The sequence below is a fragment of the Daucus carota genome, chromosome 2, assembly GCF_001625215.2.
Source record: "Daucus carota subsp. sativus chromosome 2, DH1 v3.0, whole genome shotgun sequence".
NCBI lineage: Eukaryota > Viridiplantae > Streptophyta > Magnoliopsida > Apiales > Apiaceae > Daucus > Daucus carota.
The window spans coordinates 43,036,579-43,054,259 of record NC_030382.2 but is presented as its reverse complement, the minus strand read 5'-3'; the positions used below and the strand labels follow the sequence as shown (position 1 = coordinate 43,054,259).

Genomic DNA, 17,681 nt, shown 5'->3' with positions numbered 1-17,681 from the left:
TATTTAATTTATTTTATTTTCGATTTTTAAATAAAATTAATGTTAAGAATGTGCTAAAAATAATGCCACGAGATGACAGAAGACACCAAACACTTTACGAACAGACATGTTTATGTTATCATGTGTTTGTTTTGTAGTTACAACTAAGAGCATCTCCAAGAGACTCTTCATTTAGGCTCCTAACTTGAGATTTGAGGAGGGAGAAGCAAAATGTTGCTCCAAGAGACTCTTAAGTGACTCTTAAATCTTAAGAGCCTTTTGTTTCTCTCTCCTCTCTCCTCAAAGTTAAGAGCCACCACATGGCTCCTAACTTATTTTTTCACAATAAAAAAATCCTTTCCTCCAATCAACCTCCATCTTTCCCTCTCTTTTGTTATAGTGGAGCCCAATATATGAATAAAATATGAAATAGAGAAGAGATGTAGAGAGTATTGTTGGAGTTTATACTCTTAACTTTGTCCTAAATTACTAAGAGCCACATTTTTTATATTATATTTAGGAGCCAACAAGGAGGCTCTTGGAGATACTCTAAGCATATTGTTGCACTAACTGGAATCTTACGTATGGAATTTCAAAACGCGGTGTATAAAATTTCTCGCTTTTGCATTCATTTTTAATAACAATTTTTCGAGTAATCCTTTAAAAACTAGAATTTCTATATTTTTTAACTGAAATAGTGGCTCTTTTTCTTGAAATTAACCGATACAATGACTTCAAACATCTTTTATTAATTTGTCCAAATATTTGTCGGAAATCTAACTTATTTTGATTTTGTTATTTCTGAGGTTCATGAAGTCGTGCATGAACTTGATAAAATTCATAATAAGTTAAATTTTATGATTTTGTGATACGAGTCGAGTAATCCGGTCAAACACATAAAAAAGTATAAAATTTATCTAGTTTGAAAAGAACAAAGTGTAAAATGTAAAGCCTTTTAGTTCCTTTTTCAGCCTTTTGTCTTACTTGTTGAGTTCTTGTGATAACTCAAGTAACTCGCATCTTAATCCTTGTGAATGTTTGGTAGTTCCGTTAATCTTTACATTTTCACCCTCTTTTCAAAACATAGTTTAGATATAATGTATATATAAAAAGCAAGTTACTTGTCCAAATTTAGTAAATTAAAATAATATACATATATGTATGTATGTATATATATAATCTTAATAAATTAATAATATCATGATATTTTAAAATAACAAAAAGTGATTTATTTTAAATCAATCCCCTACTCATGGTTACTAAAAAACATGCAATTACATTTATAATTTCAAGATAAAAAAAGAAAAATCCTTGATAAGCTTCTAGAAGAAACAACCCAAAAACTATCATGATCTACAAATCTAGAATACATGTAGAAAACTAGAAATAATTCGTGGTTGATTAGCTGTTTGTCGCCTTTTACGACTCTTTTCCCATTTTCATTTCTTCCTCCTTAGCCTCCACCTCTCTCTCTAGACTTTCTTTGACCTTTGAATTTTCTCTCTTTTATCTCTCTTAAATTATTTACTTACATTACTAATACTATTATCAATTTTTTAATTATTATCATTCTTCTTGTCTAGTTTATTAAGAATAAACCAATAATAATAAGCCCCCCTTTTGTTTCTTCGTTGATTCATCTAAACCCATTTGCATACGCCATTCAATCTTATACTATGATGTTTCATTCGACAATGTCTTGTTGTTTCTTCAAGTAAGTCTCCGACATTCCTTATTTAGCAGCTACACAAACACTTTCAGTTGCTTTTGTTTGTTTGTGTGTGTATATTGTGTGTATAGGTCTCTGTGCATTGTGTAGTTGGTTTGTTGCAAGTTTGAATCTGGGGTTTGTGTTTGGTCGTGATCTGTATCTGGGTGTTTGATGAATTTGTTGATTATTCAGTTTGAGCTGTCTAAGTGGTCTGTGATCTTTAGATCATGGCCTCTAGACCTCTGTTGATCTCTTCACCTAAAACCCCAGATACCCATCAGAAACAAGACTTGTTTAAGCCTAATTCTGGTAATCATTTGTCGAAATCGAGTTTTAGGATGGAGGCTAATAACTCGATGGATGGTAGTAATTCTGTTGGCCCTAATGCGGTCAATTCGTCGTCTTTAAGGAGCGGGTCGTCGATTAGGTCTAGTAATTCTATTAGGGAGGTGAATTTTGTGGATTTGGGATCGCGGGCTCGGTCGAGAGGAGGTGCTGATTCGGATGGGTTTGGGATGTCGCAGAGAGAGATTAATGATGACGATGCTAGGCTAGTGTATATAAATGATCCTATAAGGACCAATGAGAAGTTTGAATTTGCCGGGAATTCTATTAGGACTGCAAAGTATTCGGTCCTCACGTTCTTGCCTAGGAACTTGTTTGAACAGTTTCATAGGGTTGCCTACATTTATTTTCTTGTGATTGCTATTCTTAATCAACTTCCGCAGCTTGCTGTTTTTGGTCGAACAGCTTCGTTGCTTCCGTTGACGTTTGTGTTATTAGTTAGTGCTGTTAAGGATGCGTATGAGGATTATAGGAGGCATCGATCTGATAAAATTGAAAACAACAAGCTTGCATCTGTTTTGGTCAATGGTCAGTTTCAACATAAGAAGTCAAAAGATATTAGAGTAGGAGAGATTATTAAAGTTTTTGCTAATGAAACATTACCATGTGATATGGTAGTGCTTTCAACTAGTGACCCAACTGGGGTTGCTTACATCCTCACCATTAATTTGGATGGAGAGTCTAATTTAAAGACAAGATATGCAAAACAAGAGACCCTTGCGAAGAATCTAGAGAATGACAAGATTAGCGGGTTGATCAAATGTGAAAAACCCAATAGAAATATTTATGGATTCCAGGCAAACATGGAAATTGATGGGAAGCGCATGTCTCTTGGACCTTCCAATATTGTTCTACGAGGATGCATGCTGAAGAACACTGCATGGGCTGTTGGTGTTGCAGTTTATGCTGGCAGGGAGACCAAGGTTATGCTCAACAGCTCTGGAGCCCCTTCAAAGAGAAGCCGCCTTGAAACCCATATGAACAAGGAGATCATTTTTCTCTCAATATTCCTTGGTAGTTTGTGCACGATTATATCTATCTGTGCTGCAGTTTGGTTGAGGCGTCACAGGGATGAGCTAGATTTCATGCCCTTTTACAGAAGAAAGGATTTCTCTGATGGAAAGAATGATAACTACAAGTACTACGGGTGGGGAATGGAGATAGTCTTCACATTCCTTATGTGCATTATTGTTTACCAGATCATGATTCCCATCTCGTTGTACATATCAATGGAGCTTGTTCGTATTGGTCAGGCTTATTTCATGATCCGAGACAATCAGTTGTATGATGAAAGTTCAAATTCAAGATTCCAGTGCAGGGCTTTAAATATAAATGAAGATTTAGGTCAGATTAAATATGTATTCTCTGACAAAACTGGCACTTTGACGGAGAACAAAATGGAATTTCAATGTGCTACAATCGCTGGTGTGGACTACAGTGGCTCAAAAGCAAGCTTGCAAGGCGAACAATCTGGATACAGCGTTCTAGGTGAGACAATTTGTGTTTACACCCTGAAAAGACATGATTTCTTTTCTGTATATACAACTATTTTTATGCCCAAATTCTGTTGCAGAACAAATTATTTAAAACTAACTGCAAAAAGTAGGCTGACATGATATCAATTAATTTGTTATCAGTGGATGGAAAAGTGTTGAAGCCAAAGATGAACGTGAAGGTTGATCCAGAGCTTTTACGACTACTTAAGAATGGAAAGGGTACTAGTGAAAGCAACAGCATTCATAATTTTTTCCTTGCATTGGCAGCTTGCAACACCATTGTTCCTATTGTTGTTGCGAGCGCTGATGCTGATGTGAAACTGATAGATTATCAGGGAGAATCTCCTGATGAACAGGCATTGGTTTATGCCGCTGCTGCATACGGTTACATGCTGATTGAGCGAACTTCTGGTCACATAGTTATTGATATTCAAGGGGACAGACAGAGGTAATTTGTTATTCTTTCTCCACATGGCCTTATCTCATGAACATACTTATATGTAAATGCCTACTATATCATGTTATTATGACTTGTCAGTGCATTAATTCATACAGCTTTTAAATATGAACTAGGAGCTTTTGTTTCACAAAAACTTAAACCAGAAGTTTCTACTATCTTTTGATGTTTGACTACACTCTAAATATGCAAGTAGGAATCTAATATTGACTATGATATTCTAGCACTAATAATATGATAATCAAGCTATCTCTTTGAACCATGAGCACATATTTTACACTACCAAGTGTTTTTAAGTCGGCACTGAAGAAAAAAATTGAATCGGTACTGGTGTATGGTGGGGTGATAGCCCTATCAGTTTAACCATCTTTTAAGCTCACCAACATGTATGCTTCCTCCTGCCTTCTCTTCATTTCCTGCATAAAGTAAATTGTGCTAGTTTATACTTGTATGAGCAAGGCCTTGCCTTATTGTGGGTTTGTTCATATGAATTTTATCATGACCCCATTTTGCTTAAAATTTGGCTGTGCAGGTTCAATGTTTTGGGTATGCATGAGTTTGATAGTGATCGTAAGAGGATGTCCGTCATATTAGGGTGTCCTGACAGAACAATGAAAGTCTTTGTAAAAGGTGCTGACACGTCCATGTTTAATGTATTAGACAGATCCTTGAATCTCCACACAACAGAAACTAAGGCCCACCTTCATGCCTTTTCATCAATGGGTTTGAGGACCCTTGTTGTTGGAATGCGGGAATTAAATGCTTCCGAGTTTGAGCAATGGCAGTCTTCATATGAGACAGCGAGTACTGCTGTAATGGGGAGGGCTGCTTTACTTCGCAAGGTTGCCACCAATGTAGAAAACAATCTCATTATACTTGGTGCCTCTGGGATTGAGGATAAACTGCAACTAGGAGTGCCAGAAGCAATTGAGTCATTAAGAACAGCAGATATCAAAGTTTGGGTTTTGACCGGGGACAAGCAAGAAACTGCCATTTCAATTGGTTACTCTTGTAAACTTTTAACAAGAAGGATGACACAGATCGTTATAAACAACAGATCTAAGGAGTCATGTAAAAAGAGTTTGGATGATGCGTTAACCTTACTCAAAAAGCTCTCGAGTGTATCTGGTGCTGCAGAAAATGCTGGTAGGAGTTCTGAAGATGGTCTTGGTACAACTGGATTGATCATTGATGGAACAAGTCTTGTATATATTCTAGATACTGAGCTTGAAGATCAGGTAGCTCTAGGTTTCTCTTACATTGTTTCTCTGGAATCCTATTTTTTGTTTGTTTTTTAACTGACTGTTCTTCATGTTCCAGCTTTTCCAGGTAGCTAGTAGATGTACTGTTGTATTATGTTGTCGAGTGGCTCCTTTACAGAAAGCAGGAATCGTTGCCCTCATAAAGAAGAGAACTTCAGACATGACTCTTGCTATTGGGGATGGTATTCACCATTTCATTATCCTGATTGCAACATTCTTAAGTATATTCAGAGTACAGAAAATTGAAATTTGACATACTATGGTTGAATTTATCAAAACATATAAACTGATTAATTGATTTCAGGTGCCAATGATGTCTCAATGATCCAAATGGCTGATGTGGGAATTGGTATTAGTGGTCAAGAGGGCAGGCAAGCTGTGATGGCATCAGATTTTGCTATGGGGCAGTTTAGATTTTTAGTTCCCCTTCTGTTGGTCCATGGACATTGGAATTACCAAAGGATGGGATACATGATCCTCTATAACTTCTACAGAAATGCGGTGTTCGTCTTTGTCTTGTTTTGGTGAGTTTCTGTAGTTCATAAAATGTGCTCTGATCCTTTTTTTTTGTTTTTTTGTAATAATAGGTAATTTGCTTAAGTTTGTTGGGAGTTATATTATTGTAATGATATATATGTCCCTGCATTGTGATTAACAATGTTGACAAGTAAGCTACTTTGAAAACATTTTGTAAAGTGAAGGTTCAACTTCTTTTTCTAATATCTTATGGTCTAGTATGCTTGTTAATCTCTGTGTGAGTGTGCGCTTGCCTCCGTATACCCATATATTTATATCCATCCACTTATTGTATATTTTCGCTTCCAGGTATGGACTGTTTACAGGTTTTACCTTGACAACCGCGATCAACGAATGGAGCAGCGTGTTGTATTCAATAATCTACAGTTCCTTGCCTACCATTATTGTTGGGATACTAGATAAAGATCTAAGCAGAATGACTCTTTTAAAACATCCTCAGCTTTACGGAGCTGGACAGAGAAATGAGAGCTACAACACGAAATTGTTTTGGGTAACAATGATTGATACTTTGTGGCAAAGTATGGCCATCTTCTTTACTGCCCTCATTCCATATTGGGGAACTGACGTTGATATAGCAAGCATGGGGGATCTCTGGACACTTGCAGTGGTTATTTTGGTTAATGCACACTTGGCCATGGATGTCTATCGATGGACATGGCTTGCCCATGCAAGCATTTGGGGATCTATAATTGCAACTTGGATTTGTGTCATGGTTATCGATGCTGTGCCCATTCTAGTTGGTTACTGGTAGGCTCTCTATCTTGATCTCGCTTTTCCTCTAGATGCTATGGTGCCTGAGTTTGAATTTTCCATTACGCATCAATTTAATTTAAAACATACCCCCCCCCCCCCCCCCCCCCCCCCCCGAGAAGTTCAGTAAAAATAATAACCAAGCAGATTATTGCAAAAAATGAAGATAATGGTTTTTTTTTGTAAAGAACTGTTGGCAATATTAAAGCTGACACTTGAATATATTTTTGTTGTTCTTCATGATTTGTATTATGGCACTTTGGAGTAATTTATACCTCTACCGACTTTACTTCCCCAAGAATCTTTACATCACATTAATTTGTCCAAAAATATTTCATGATGGAACTGGAACTGATACCAAAATCCATATATATATTATGCAGGGCATTTTTTCATGTTGCGGGGACAGGATTGTTTTGGTTGTGCATGCTTGGCAGTGTAGTAGCAGGATTACTCCCGCGCTTTGTTGTAAAAATATTAATCGAATACTATAGACCATCTGATATTCAAATTGCAAGAGAAGCTGAGAAGTTTGGTACTCTGAGGGAATTTGAAAGTGCAGAAGTAGAAATGAACTCAGTCTCGGACCCTGCAAGAGGATAACAGGTGTACCATGTTCCTTGTATTTCTTTTTTCATTCTTTGTAAAAAAAGATAATATTTTTTAGGCTGCTTCAGCGAGCTTCTTCCATTGCCTGCAGAGTTTTCATTGTTTGCTGTCCGAAGGATAGAAGGTTATAGTAAATAGAATTGTATTTACAGCAGTGTATGTTCCACGCCATAGTTATTGATTGTATTAGATTCATTAGAACACATGTAACATCTATATATCTTTTCTTGAATAGAGTTCAATATGAAATCTGTTACATTTTTGTATGAAGTTGAGATGAGTCTTTGGGGGTGTTCGTCTTTGTGTAAATGACGAAAACTGGCAAGTGGTTGGTGTATCAGGATTTTTCTCTTCATCTGTCCCGTTCTCTCCGTGCTTGCGGATAGTAATTTAATTGGCATGCTTCACTAAGCGCAGCTGCTTCGCAATAGAAACGATACTTACATCCCTCTTTGGATGAGTCTATTGTTGTCATGGTGTGGTGAATGTATTAAATTTTACGGGAGGTTGAGTTACTAGTATATGAGTTTTAGTAAAGTCTTAACCAAAGGATTTTCCTTTGGTTAGATGAATTTGATCCGTTACTTAATAGTTTTTGATTAAAGCCCAAAATTAGATGGAATTGTATACCATTCGAAGTTAATGAAATACAGGAGCAGCCAGTAACCCTTTCTTCTTGGTAATGTGTTACCTTGTTGTTCTCTTCTTGGTCATAGAAAAATTTATTGTCTAAATTTTCTCCCTAAATTAGATCATAAATTTTTTAAACAAAAGAAACCTTATCATTTAGGACATTGTACATGTTACTTGCAGAACCTAAGCAGTTTTCGAGGTATATAATAAAATAGTAATCCGGTATATATTTTATAATATTTTCATGTGAAATATACATGATTTTTACGATATTTGATTTTTTACGATATTTGATGGAATAGTGATCTCCGTATAATTTAACTCTCATATTATTATATTTTAATAATAATCCTGACATTTTTTTTTGAAACTAAATAATCCTGACAATTATTAGAATTGCATATAACATTCAAAATTATTTAAAAATAATAATTTATATAAGTATTTATACGAAATTACTAAATTTTATAAGACATTTTTATAGTTAAATTAAAAAAAATGTGAAATAATTATTTTCTCAAAAACGTCGAAATTTCTTGTTTTGCACTATATAGAACAGAACATGTTTATAACAAAGTTGGAATAACAACAAAATAATTAATTAAATTGGTCCATGGAAGATTTTGAGAGGGTGGTGAAGATTTCATCGGCGTCATCAGAAGCTATGTCCGTCGACAATGGCGGCCTCGAAGCTCGTAAAACCCTAAAATTACTTCGCGATTTCGTTAACATACAGCAGCGTAGGGCTCGAGCTTATGCCCACCTCAAAAGGTACTATCTTTTTGTTATATGTATGTGTGTATGTGTATTTAGGTTATGTAACTCATGTTTTTGTAGTAAAGATCTCATCTTTATGATTTTTAGCTACTCTTTATTACAAATTCAATAGGTTAGGGTTAAAAGTTTATGAATGGGATGTAAATAATGATGTGAATTGTGATTGTTTCAAGAGGGGCTAACTGTTTTTAGGCAAGCAACTCAATACAAATGCTTGAAAAAAAGAGTTACTAATTGTGTTGCTACTAATTTCAGTTGTGTAATTGCTGATTTGAATCGTGAGTTCGAACTTATGTGTTACTCTAGGTTCATGTGGGTAATGGGGGATGGCACGAAACTAGAGTATAGGGAACTACTTACTTTGGGTTTTGTGTCTTCCAAACAAATTCCAAAGAGAAAAACCGAGAACTGAGCTCACTGACTGAAATAGTTGATATCCGATTAAATTTACAAACTGGCATTCTTATTTATAATAACCTAAAATATTTTTCCGATCAAAATTAGTTTCGAAAGATTAAATTAAATACAAATGACTAAAATAAACAAATAATTAAGTCTTTCTCACACCACCCTGACTCCCTGAGGTTTGGGAACCCAATATTTTCAATATTTTACTATAGTCAACTTTTTGCTCCAAAAATGGGCTCCTAGTGATCCACTCTCGACCCATATATGGGCTTTCCAGGGAGTGGGAGGATTAAACCAATATATGATCCTACTGAGCAATTTTGCTAACACCTTAGAATTTTAGAAGAGCTAGTAACTTAATACTTTAAAAACGTCTCCATCATCATCTATATATTTCTTGTGTTGTTTCACAACTTTCTCGTCGTACTTAACTCTGCTGTCATGCTTTTTGGTTTAATGTTTCCTGGAGGTTACTGAGCTTAGGAAAAGTGTTGTGATGAGGCAGAAGACTTTGTAGATATTTTCAGTACCAGCTCTTCTATCTTTAATAAATATATTAGGTTCTGGAAGGTGGGTATCTTGGTGTGTCTGAATCACGACATTCTGCACTATTTAAATTTTTTAACTGATACTAGTGAACTAGCAAGGTGACTATTTTTCTTGTCCCTGTAAGTAGAGGAGTAGTTTGAGTTGATGGTAAGCCTATTAATTGACTAAAGCAATAGCTTTGTCGAATTCATAACATATGTACGAAGAAGAAAATGATTAGGTCCAAATAGATTCACCCTTTTCAAGTATTGCCCTGTGGCTTGCACATAATAACATACATATTTATACATATGGTTGTTTGGTTGAGTATTCAGCAATCCACTATTGTTTATAAAATGCTTCAACTTCAAGCAGTCTGCTTGAAGATTTTTCTACTATAACCTGGTGATAATTATGATAACGGCTATACTTCTTATCAGTGGATTTGCTGACTACATGGCTTCAGGATCAGATGCAGCTTATCAGCAACTTTGCAGTGAGATCACTGTAGAATTTAATGACTGCTCAAAACAGGTTACCTCATGCTCCAGTATTATATTTTCTTTTGCTTCTTTTACTACTGGCCTCCAAGGGCATATGAGTAACATAAGTTCTCAAATAGCTCAGGTACTTGAAATGGAATCTCTTTTTATGAGTCCTGAGTACGGCCGGGAAGATTTAGCTCACTTGCTCAGATCTGTACAGATAAAAGAAAAGCAGAAATTGAATCTGGTACCTCTTTCTTCCTATTCACTGGCGTCAGTACTGTTTTTGAATTACCAGGCCGAAATTTTTTGTTAAGCTGACATGCAGAGACATAATTGCATGAATTCTATTTGCTAGTTACATATTGCCAGACTGAAACCAAGGCTTCTTAGAAAAGTTGATCTTGTGCTACACCACATTGGCATCCTTCTCTTTTCTGCGTCCCCTTCTAGTTACATTCTTTCTTTCTCTCATCTTCTTTTTCTCTATTCACTTCATCTTACATTACATAGATTCATGGATATATTATATACATAAATTTCTTTCCCTTTTTTTTCCCTCTCTACCTTCATAGTCTCTCTCCTTCCTCTCTTCTCCACCACTAATAAGATGGGATTGTGATACCGGACGAGGGATCCAGTTCGTGATACCATAGATCCAGTTCGAGATACCATAGATGGACCTGCAAATAGTGACTCTAAACTTGCTATTCGCTAGGTCACAGAGTTTGAATTGCCGTAAACAGTCTATGAAAATTGAAAAATTAGGTTACGATCAGAATGTTGATGCCTGTGCCTTGTGCATGAGTACAACACTTTCTATTGGTTTGAAAATTGATACATATTTTGTATTAGATACTCTTCATGATGAGGAGCAATATCGGTATCTACAACCCTTTAGATGATTCAGAAATCGTTACCAAATAATTATTCTTCATGCAATATTACAAATCATTCCTTTCCATTTATAATTTGTAACCTTCAGCTCATACCACTCTGATCCAACTAATTGCCCTCAAGTATGTTACTATGAAGTAGTGATTGTTATTTTATAATTAAATTCTGAACTTCTTATACTGCGAGTTCTGTTGGTAATCTGACAATGCTGAATCTATACTCACTCCTTCATAAATGTTTGCCCTCTTTAAAAGGAGTTTATCCTGCAAGGATGAATGTTGTAAGAAATTTGCAGCCTTTGCGAATTGCCAAATGTACGACTTTTTGTTATTTATCTTTTTTTTTTGTATATTTTTAGTAGACACCAACTTTGGTTACTGTAACTAGGTAATAAATGAGATTATTTGGTGCCTAAACCATCTTTAGGTCCCATTTATCTTAGACATTGTCTATTTTCGCTTGTCACGCCTTTTACCTGCACAATATTTGAATTATCTTTAATTGCCATAACGGTTAATTTTTTTGTACCTGCACAGTTCTGCTTTGTCTAATAGCGTAGTCACTTGTTTTCAGACAGCCACTATTCAGGTCTTAAAGAAGGCTGGCCGTCCTTCAGAACGTCTGGTGAGCCATGAGAACTGCAAATTCAAGGAGCCAATGCAGCATGAGTGCGTCCACGTTCATGAGATAACTGAAGCAGCCGGAACTGAAGAGGCAGAAGCTGATGCAGAATATGATAATTCTCTTAAGGGTGCCATTAATGGCGTGCAGGATGCTGTGACTGCTATCAACGAACACCTTGAAGAAATCAGATATGAGATTGCAGCTATTGAAGCAGAAGAATAAAATTCAACCAATGAGCGGTGATCAGAGTATTGTTCTGAATGATCTTCAATATTTACGCAAGTGCCTAAATTAGAGTGTCATTTATCAATCACCATTTTAGTAGTTTGTCTAATCCAAGGTGATGTCCACAAATTGAAAATCCAATGCCCAAATCAAAGTATCAATTTTCCCCAGAATAGATGGTTATGCAACTCTATTTCGAAGTACATATCTTTAGTAGGTCTTGCATCTGAAATTAATAATTACTCTTTTTTAAGGTATGTTGCAATATTCTCTTCAATTGATAGCATCGTTTTAAGACAAAATCCTACTTGGTTTTGGAGCTTTAATTTGTATATCGTTTTATTAAAAAAAACTTTTATTTAGGTATAGGATAGGATTAGTTTTCATTATTATTGTATACTTTTAGAATAGGATTAGTGTTAGGGAGACGTTTTATTATGTCTTTCGATTGTTTTAGTTGTTTTGCTTGTTTAGTTATAGTGAGTTGTGTCTTCTAGGGCTCGAGGGAAAGCCATGTTTACACTATGCTATTTGGCATGATTTCACACTAATTTGATTGATTGTGGTAATCTCTAATTGATATGTTTTAATATTGTTTTATGTAATCGGCCGATATCATGAATTGATTCCCTACGAATAGTAGTATGATCGAGCAATATACTACTAAATGCACACATATAATTAGCAGAATTGAATTTGAGTGTGAAAGCATCATTGAATTTTCGAAAGTGTTGATGCTCGGGAGAGATTAGTCTTGCTTCAATTGTCTGATTAATTGAATTACAATGATTATATGTGTAATTATGTTTAGAGAGTGTTGATTGAGATAAATTAAGAAACTCTTGTAACTTGACCTTGACCACTTTAATTGCTTTAGCTTAAAGTCAATTGTTGTGTAAGCATGATGGACCTGATTGTTATAGATTTTTTTATAGATTAATTTAGTGTCTTTTTAGTTAGTGATTAATTTAATTATACTAGTTAGTTAAATATTTTTAATCTTCATTTGTTCTTGAAACAATCAACTCTAACCGAATAAAAATTGATAGCATCCGTCTCGTAAAAATTACGATCTGCATTTGTCAGTCTGTGCTCTAACAGACATCGTGCGTTTGCACTTTGTTATAATTTCAGACATCAATTCTATCACAATCTACTACTCCCTCTGTCCCATTTTAACTGTTTTTGACTTTTTTACACGTATTTTAAGATGTTAAAAAAATTATATCTAAACATGATTATTTTTTATAAAATTTATATCAAATAAAAGTTTAGAGTCTAAACTTTTATTTGATATAAGAATTGAAATTTTTTATCGAGTGTAGATATTGTTTTTTTACACCTCAATATACGTGTTAAAAAGTCAAACATCAGTTAAAATGGGACAGAGGGAGTAAATCACTTAATACTATAGCCCATAGAAAGATATCACTCTTAATGATATTATAACTCATTAAAATTCATAATATAATTAAAAAGTGGTTGTTAACGTGTTGATGAAACAAATTTATAAAATAGAAAAATATGAATACAAGCAAGGAATGAGGGTCTTCACTAACGACCATGGACTCTTCTCAGGGCCGGTTTTGAGGGAGTGCAACAGCATCAGGGCCGGTTTTGAGGGAGTGCAACAAGTGCAACAGCACAAGGCCCATGAAAATTTTGGGGCCCCCAATTTATGACTACTTCTTTTTATCTTTTGGTATACTCATGATAAATATAATATAATATTAATATCTATTTAATTTTTATCATTATTTTATTTAAACGCTAATCAATTCTCAAATCCCAAGACCGGCCATGCACGTCTCTTCTTATTCCTTCTCTCCCCACAAGCTAGTAGTACAAGCAGTAAATCCCACACGGCCACACACATATTTAAGTCTATCTACTCAAAAAAAAAAACAAATTTTCAGTTGTATTAGTCTAATTTTGTTTATGATATCTTGCTATTTTAAATATATTAAAATTTTGTTTTGTCGTTTGGAAAGGTCTCATTTTTAAAGTCAGCACAGGACCTCAAAAAAATCCCAAACGGCCCTGACTCTTCTAATACAGAATATGCATGCAAGATATCCGCATCCTTCACATTCAAAAAAATACTGTAACGTGTGGCCTTGTCCACAAATGCCACACAAGTAGGGCGGAGAATTCCTTCGTCGGGCATTCTTTAAAACCAACGTCAGTGTGTGTTCTTGATTGCGAAAACTATGTTTAATTCTTCTTCCTACCTTGACGCTTTCAGTCCAACGGACGCAGTTATAGTGGAAAGACTGGTTGCATTCGTCGCAGTGATAAAGCCACCACTGATTATTAACTTGTTCTTCGCATATTTGACAGTAGAATACTCCTTCGTAGACGAATGGAGGATGTCTCAAGATTAGGGAGTGATCCTCGTATCTGTGTTTCATCCTACTGGGATAAAATGCACATGTTACACTGATCTGGAAGCGACTGCAAGTTTCACATGCATATCTTATTCCATCAAATTTAATCTCACTTGCATCACATTTTGTATCCAAGGGCCGAGACTGAACAAGGGAGTGGTGTTTGTGAGACTTATGTCGAATCCTGGTGGGCAAGAATACACAACGTATGTCGAATCTGATATTACAAGTCTTACAACGATAATAGAGCCCGTTCGTATGGTATCTGCAAATTCCACATGTCACAAAACTAAAGAATTTATACTGTCGGGTAAGAACGAGTGAATGGCGGGGGTGAAATGGAGAGGCTCCGACAGGCAAGTTAGCTGGCAACTTATTGGCACAGAAGGAGTGGAGGAAGTAACCACATTCAGTGCACGCATAGTAACTTGGACGCCTAATTGATATGGGTTGAACACACGCATCGCATATCAACACTCTTATATCATCATCATCCACACCGACAGTAAACTGGTGCAGTGCCAATGGATGGTTCGGGTGAGTCCAGTGATCAATAATATGTGGATCACTACGGTTGTCACCCTCACCCTGAGTTTCAACTAGGAACTTGCTACACTGGGTGATAATCAAATCAAGTAGTGATTCGTCGTCGGGCAGAGGAAACTGTACCAAATCAGCTTCATTGTCACCAATGTCGTTATCTTCAGTCTCATCTCTGAAAATAGCAAACAGTAATTTAGTTACAGGATGATAAAAGTGAAGACATCAGTCAAATGCAAATTTAGAAAACAATTGAAAAGAAATTAATCAAAAATATAAACAGTAAGGTACTGACATTAAAGACACTGTGGTTGTTGAACATTTCAAATGCACAAAAAATGTGCATTTGTGACAGTAATAAGACCAGCAGAAGGCTTGAACTCGTTCCTTGCAGATGGGACAGTATCGACTGAAATAGCGAAGCATGTCAGGAATACAGAAGATAAGAGTGAGAGGATGGTGGTGATACGCAGGAGCTGGAATGATGGGAGGAGTGAAAGCACACTTCTTATGGATCCAAAAATCACACGTCAAGCATACATAGGAATAATCATTAGTCTCCTCCCAACAAGCATCACACCTAAAAAACGCTTGTCTCTGTAATGTGAGTGTGTGCTCCCCGTGACCTTGATGACGAATAACTCTGTGTTCAGGATCAAAAAGAAATGAGTGCACAAGCAACACACACGTCAAAATCACAATCCTTACATGCATAAGAGATCTCTACACGACTCTTACAAACATCACAAGTGCAATTTTTGGAGCGTGGTTGTAGAGTAAGGGGGTGTTCGTCTTGCTTGTCGCGAATAATCTGTTTGGGTAATTCAGCGCAACTCTTGTGGAGGTAATATTTTTGACATGCAATATTACTACTACTGCATGTATATGTAGGAGTGGCTGCAACAGATTTGTAACAAACAGAGCAAGTAGCATCAGCTCTAACAACAAAATTATCTTTCAATCTGAGTGAGTGGTCGGGGTGGCTAAAGTGATCCAGTGTTGAACAACTCATAATTTCAGTTGAGAGAGAACTGGAAATAGGTTTATCACTTGTTATGGTTTCTGTATCTTATTTATATACAACCACAATTGCGAACCTGTAGACAACATGAATACTATATTCCCAGTGGTTAGTAACTATCTTTTGACCAGGTTGAGGCTTAAAGAAGTCTCAGACTCAATCTGGACTCACTTTAATGTTAGTCAAGCTTGGAATTCTACTTTTGCTGTGACCACTTTTATAATCTCACCAAATCATATTCACAAGTTAAAACAACATAGAGTCTGTCTAACAAAGCACAACTGACAAGAAACTTCAAGAAGAAGATGATTATCCATATGCAAACAACTTTAATCAATAAAGCAAACAGAAAAGACGATTCAATAAATTAATGTCGGTCTTAATAAATTTCTTTCCTTGTTTGACACATCTTCATTGTTAGTTCAAAGAAAAAACAAATTCAATCATATGTCCTAGAACATGATTACAAAGAATGCTAAAAGAAGACTTCCGATTCAAGTTTAGCATCACTTAAACTCTCTCTTTTTTCTTTTATGGAAGGAATATTACTTTAAATTTAAGACAATAGTTAATCATTTTTTATGATCATATAACACTTTGTACTTGTAATTTTAATATTTAGCATTAAAAATACAGAGTGAAAGAAGAGAACAATATAGGAAGAGATAGATCGAAGAAAAGTATGACACAGGTTTTGAATGCTTCAGAAAGCACTGCGAAGGACTGAGTGTATTGTGCGATAATCAAATTGAGTTTCAATCTGGACAGATTAATCGATGAATGAAATATATTTTTTCAAGTAAATGAACAGAGGTTGTACAAATGAACATGTATGTAAAGACTGGAAGATGGATATACAATTATACATACCTGTCCATGAGGGTAAGGAGCTGATCTCTAATGATTTATACGAGTCCTGGAAACCCTTTTGCTTTCCAGGCCTCGTATATATTAGCCCCTTTTTGGTCAGCTTAAGCTTGCTTTTCTCTAGAATACATCTCAATCATTGCTCCAATTGTCAAAATCTCATCGCCACAAGCAAGATCTACACTAGCAAGGAGCATTTTTGATAACCTCTACAGGAAAAGTTGTTCAAGCGATGGTGAATATATTGCAACTAAAGAAATAACTCAATTCCCATCTCTTTCTCAGCACCTTCCTTTGGACCATATATCTGTTTCATCATCCAACATGAGATGAGATGCTTTTTTACACTTGAAACGCAATCATCTGCTGCATTCTTTTTAAGCTTCGGCGAGATGCAAGACGATCGACCATCATCGATCATTTTCATCCGTCCCTGTTATCAATTTTGAAGAATTTATCATATTATCCACGTCTTGATCACACTCATCTCACCGATTATATATAGCATGAATTATTATTAACAACAAATCATGCTAAAACTTACAAATGTTATGGTTAAAATATATAAGTGGAGTAGAAGTTAGAAATAAGTTAAAATTTATAAGTGATTATAGTGTTTGGGAAATAAGCTGAAATCCTAAAACAATAGCATTCCTAGCATAAGTGTTAAGTCTTGTTTTTAGTTAATTTGATTTGTGAGTAAATATTAGTTAAATTGTCATTTTGGGTTATCAAACAATAAATTATGTTCAAATTAATAAATAATATGTTTGTTAAAGTCTCACTTTTAATTAATTGGATTTGTGAGTTAGTTAATAATTTTAATTAATTGGTTTTCTGATAGCGAACATGTTCAAATTTATAAATATATATTTGTTCGTTTGTGTGTAAATATTTTCTAATATTCACCATATTCATGGTTTTAGTTTTAAGTGTTAATTATATAACATCACTGTTAATTCTTCTTTTCACTTTTATATATTTATTTATAAATATGATATCATCCACATAATTTATATTTTTTTTGCCACGCATAATTTATAATTTATAATTTATAATCATTGGTTTTGTGAAATAGCGCGGATGTTCAAATTTACAGAATAAAATTATGATGAAATCTTGTCGTTGAATTTATAAATTTAT

At 35.1% G+C, this 17,681-nt stretch overlaps 3 protein-coding genes across 4 annotated transcripts; 2 read left to right on the top strand and 1 right to left on the bottom strand.

Moving 5' to 3' along the window:
* The first annotated feature begins 1,367 nt into the window (after positions 1-1,367).
* LOC108209184 (phospholipid-transporting ATPase 1) lies at positions 1,368-7,416 on the top strand. Its single transcript, XM_017379966.2, has 7 exons — positions 1,368-3,523; positions 3,673-3,979; positions 4,521-5,226; positions 5,309-5,432; positions 5,555-5,774; positions 6,076-6,534; positions 6,921-7,416. Exons 1-7 carry the CDS (start codon positions 1,918-1,920, stop codon positions 7,138-7,140), a joined length of 3,642 nt encoding a protein of 1,213 aa, XP_017235455.1. The 5' UTR covers positions 1,368-1,917; the 3' UTR covers positions 7,141-7,416.
* A 942-nt stretch (positions 7,417-8,358) lies between these two features.
* Positions 8,359-12,000, top strand: LOC108208894 (uncharacterized). The gene is made up of 4 exons (XM_017379485.2): positions 8,359-8,550; positions 9,933-10,026; positions 10,120-10,224; positions 11,448-12,000. The coding sequence occupies exons 1-4, from the start codon at positions 8,393-8,395 to the stop codon at positions 11,718-11,720; spliced, it is 630 nt and encodes a 209-aa protein (XP_017234974.1). The 5' UTR covers positions 8,359-8,392; the 3' UTR covers positions 11,721-12,000.
* A 1,624-nt stretch (positions 12,001-13,624) lies between these two features.
* Positions 13,625-17,007, bottom strand: LOC108208893 (uncharacterized). Of its 2 annotated transcripts, XM_017379483.2 has the most exons (3): positions 16,542-17,007; positions 14,946-15,293; positions 13,625-14,825 (listed from the first exon to the last, which is right to left on the bottom strand). In XM_017379483.2, the coding sequence occupies exons 1-3, from the start codon at positions 16,547-16,549 to the stop codon at positions 13,730-13,732; spliced, it is 1,452 nt and encodes a 483-aa protein (XP_017234972.1). In that variant the 5' UTR covers positions 16,550-17,007; the 3' UTR covers positions 13,625-13,729. The 2 variants fall into 2 exon arrangements, with proteins under 2 accessions (XP_017234972.1, XP_017234971.1); XM_017379482.2 differs by lacking the exon at positions 16,542-17,007 and having other exon boundaries at positions 14,946-15,508.
* Between the last annotated feature and the right edge of the window lie 674 nt (positions 17,008-17,681).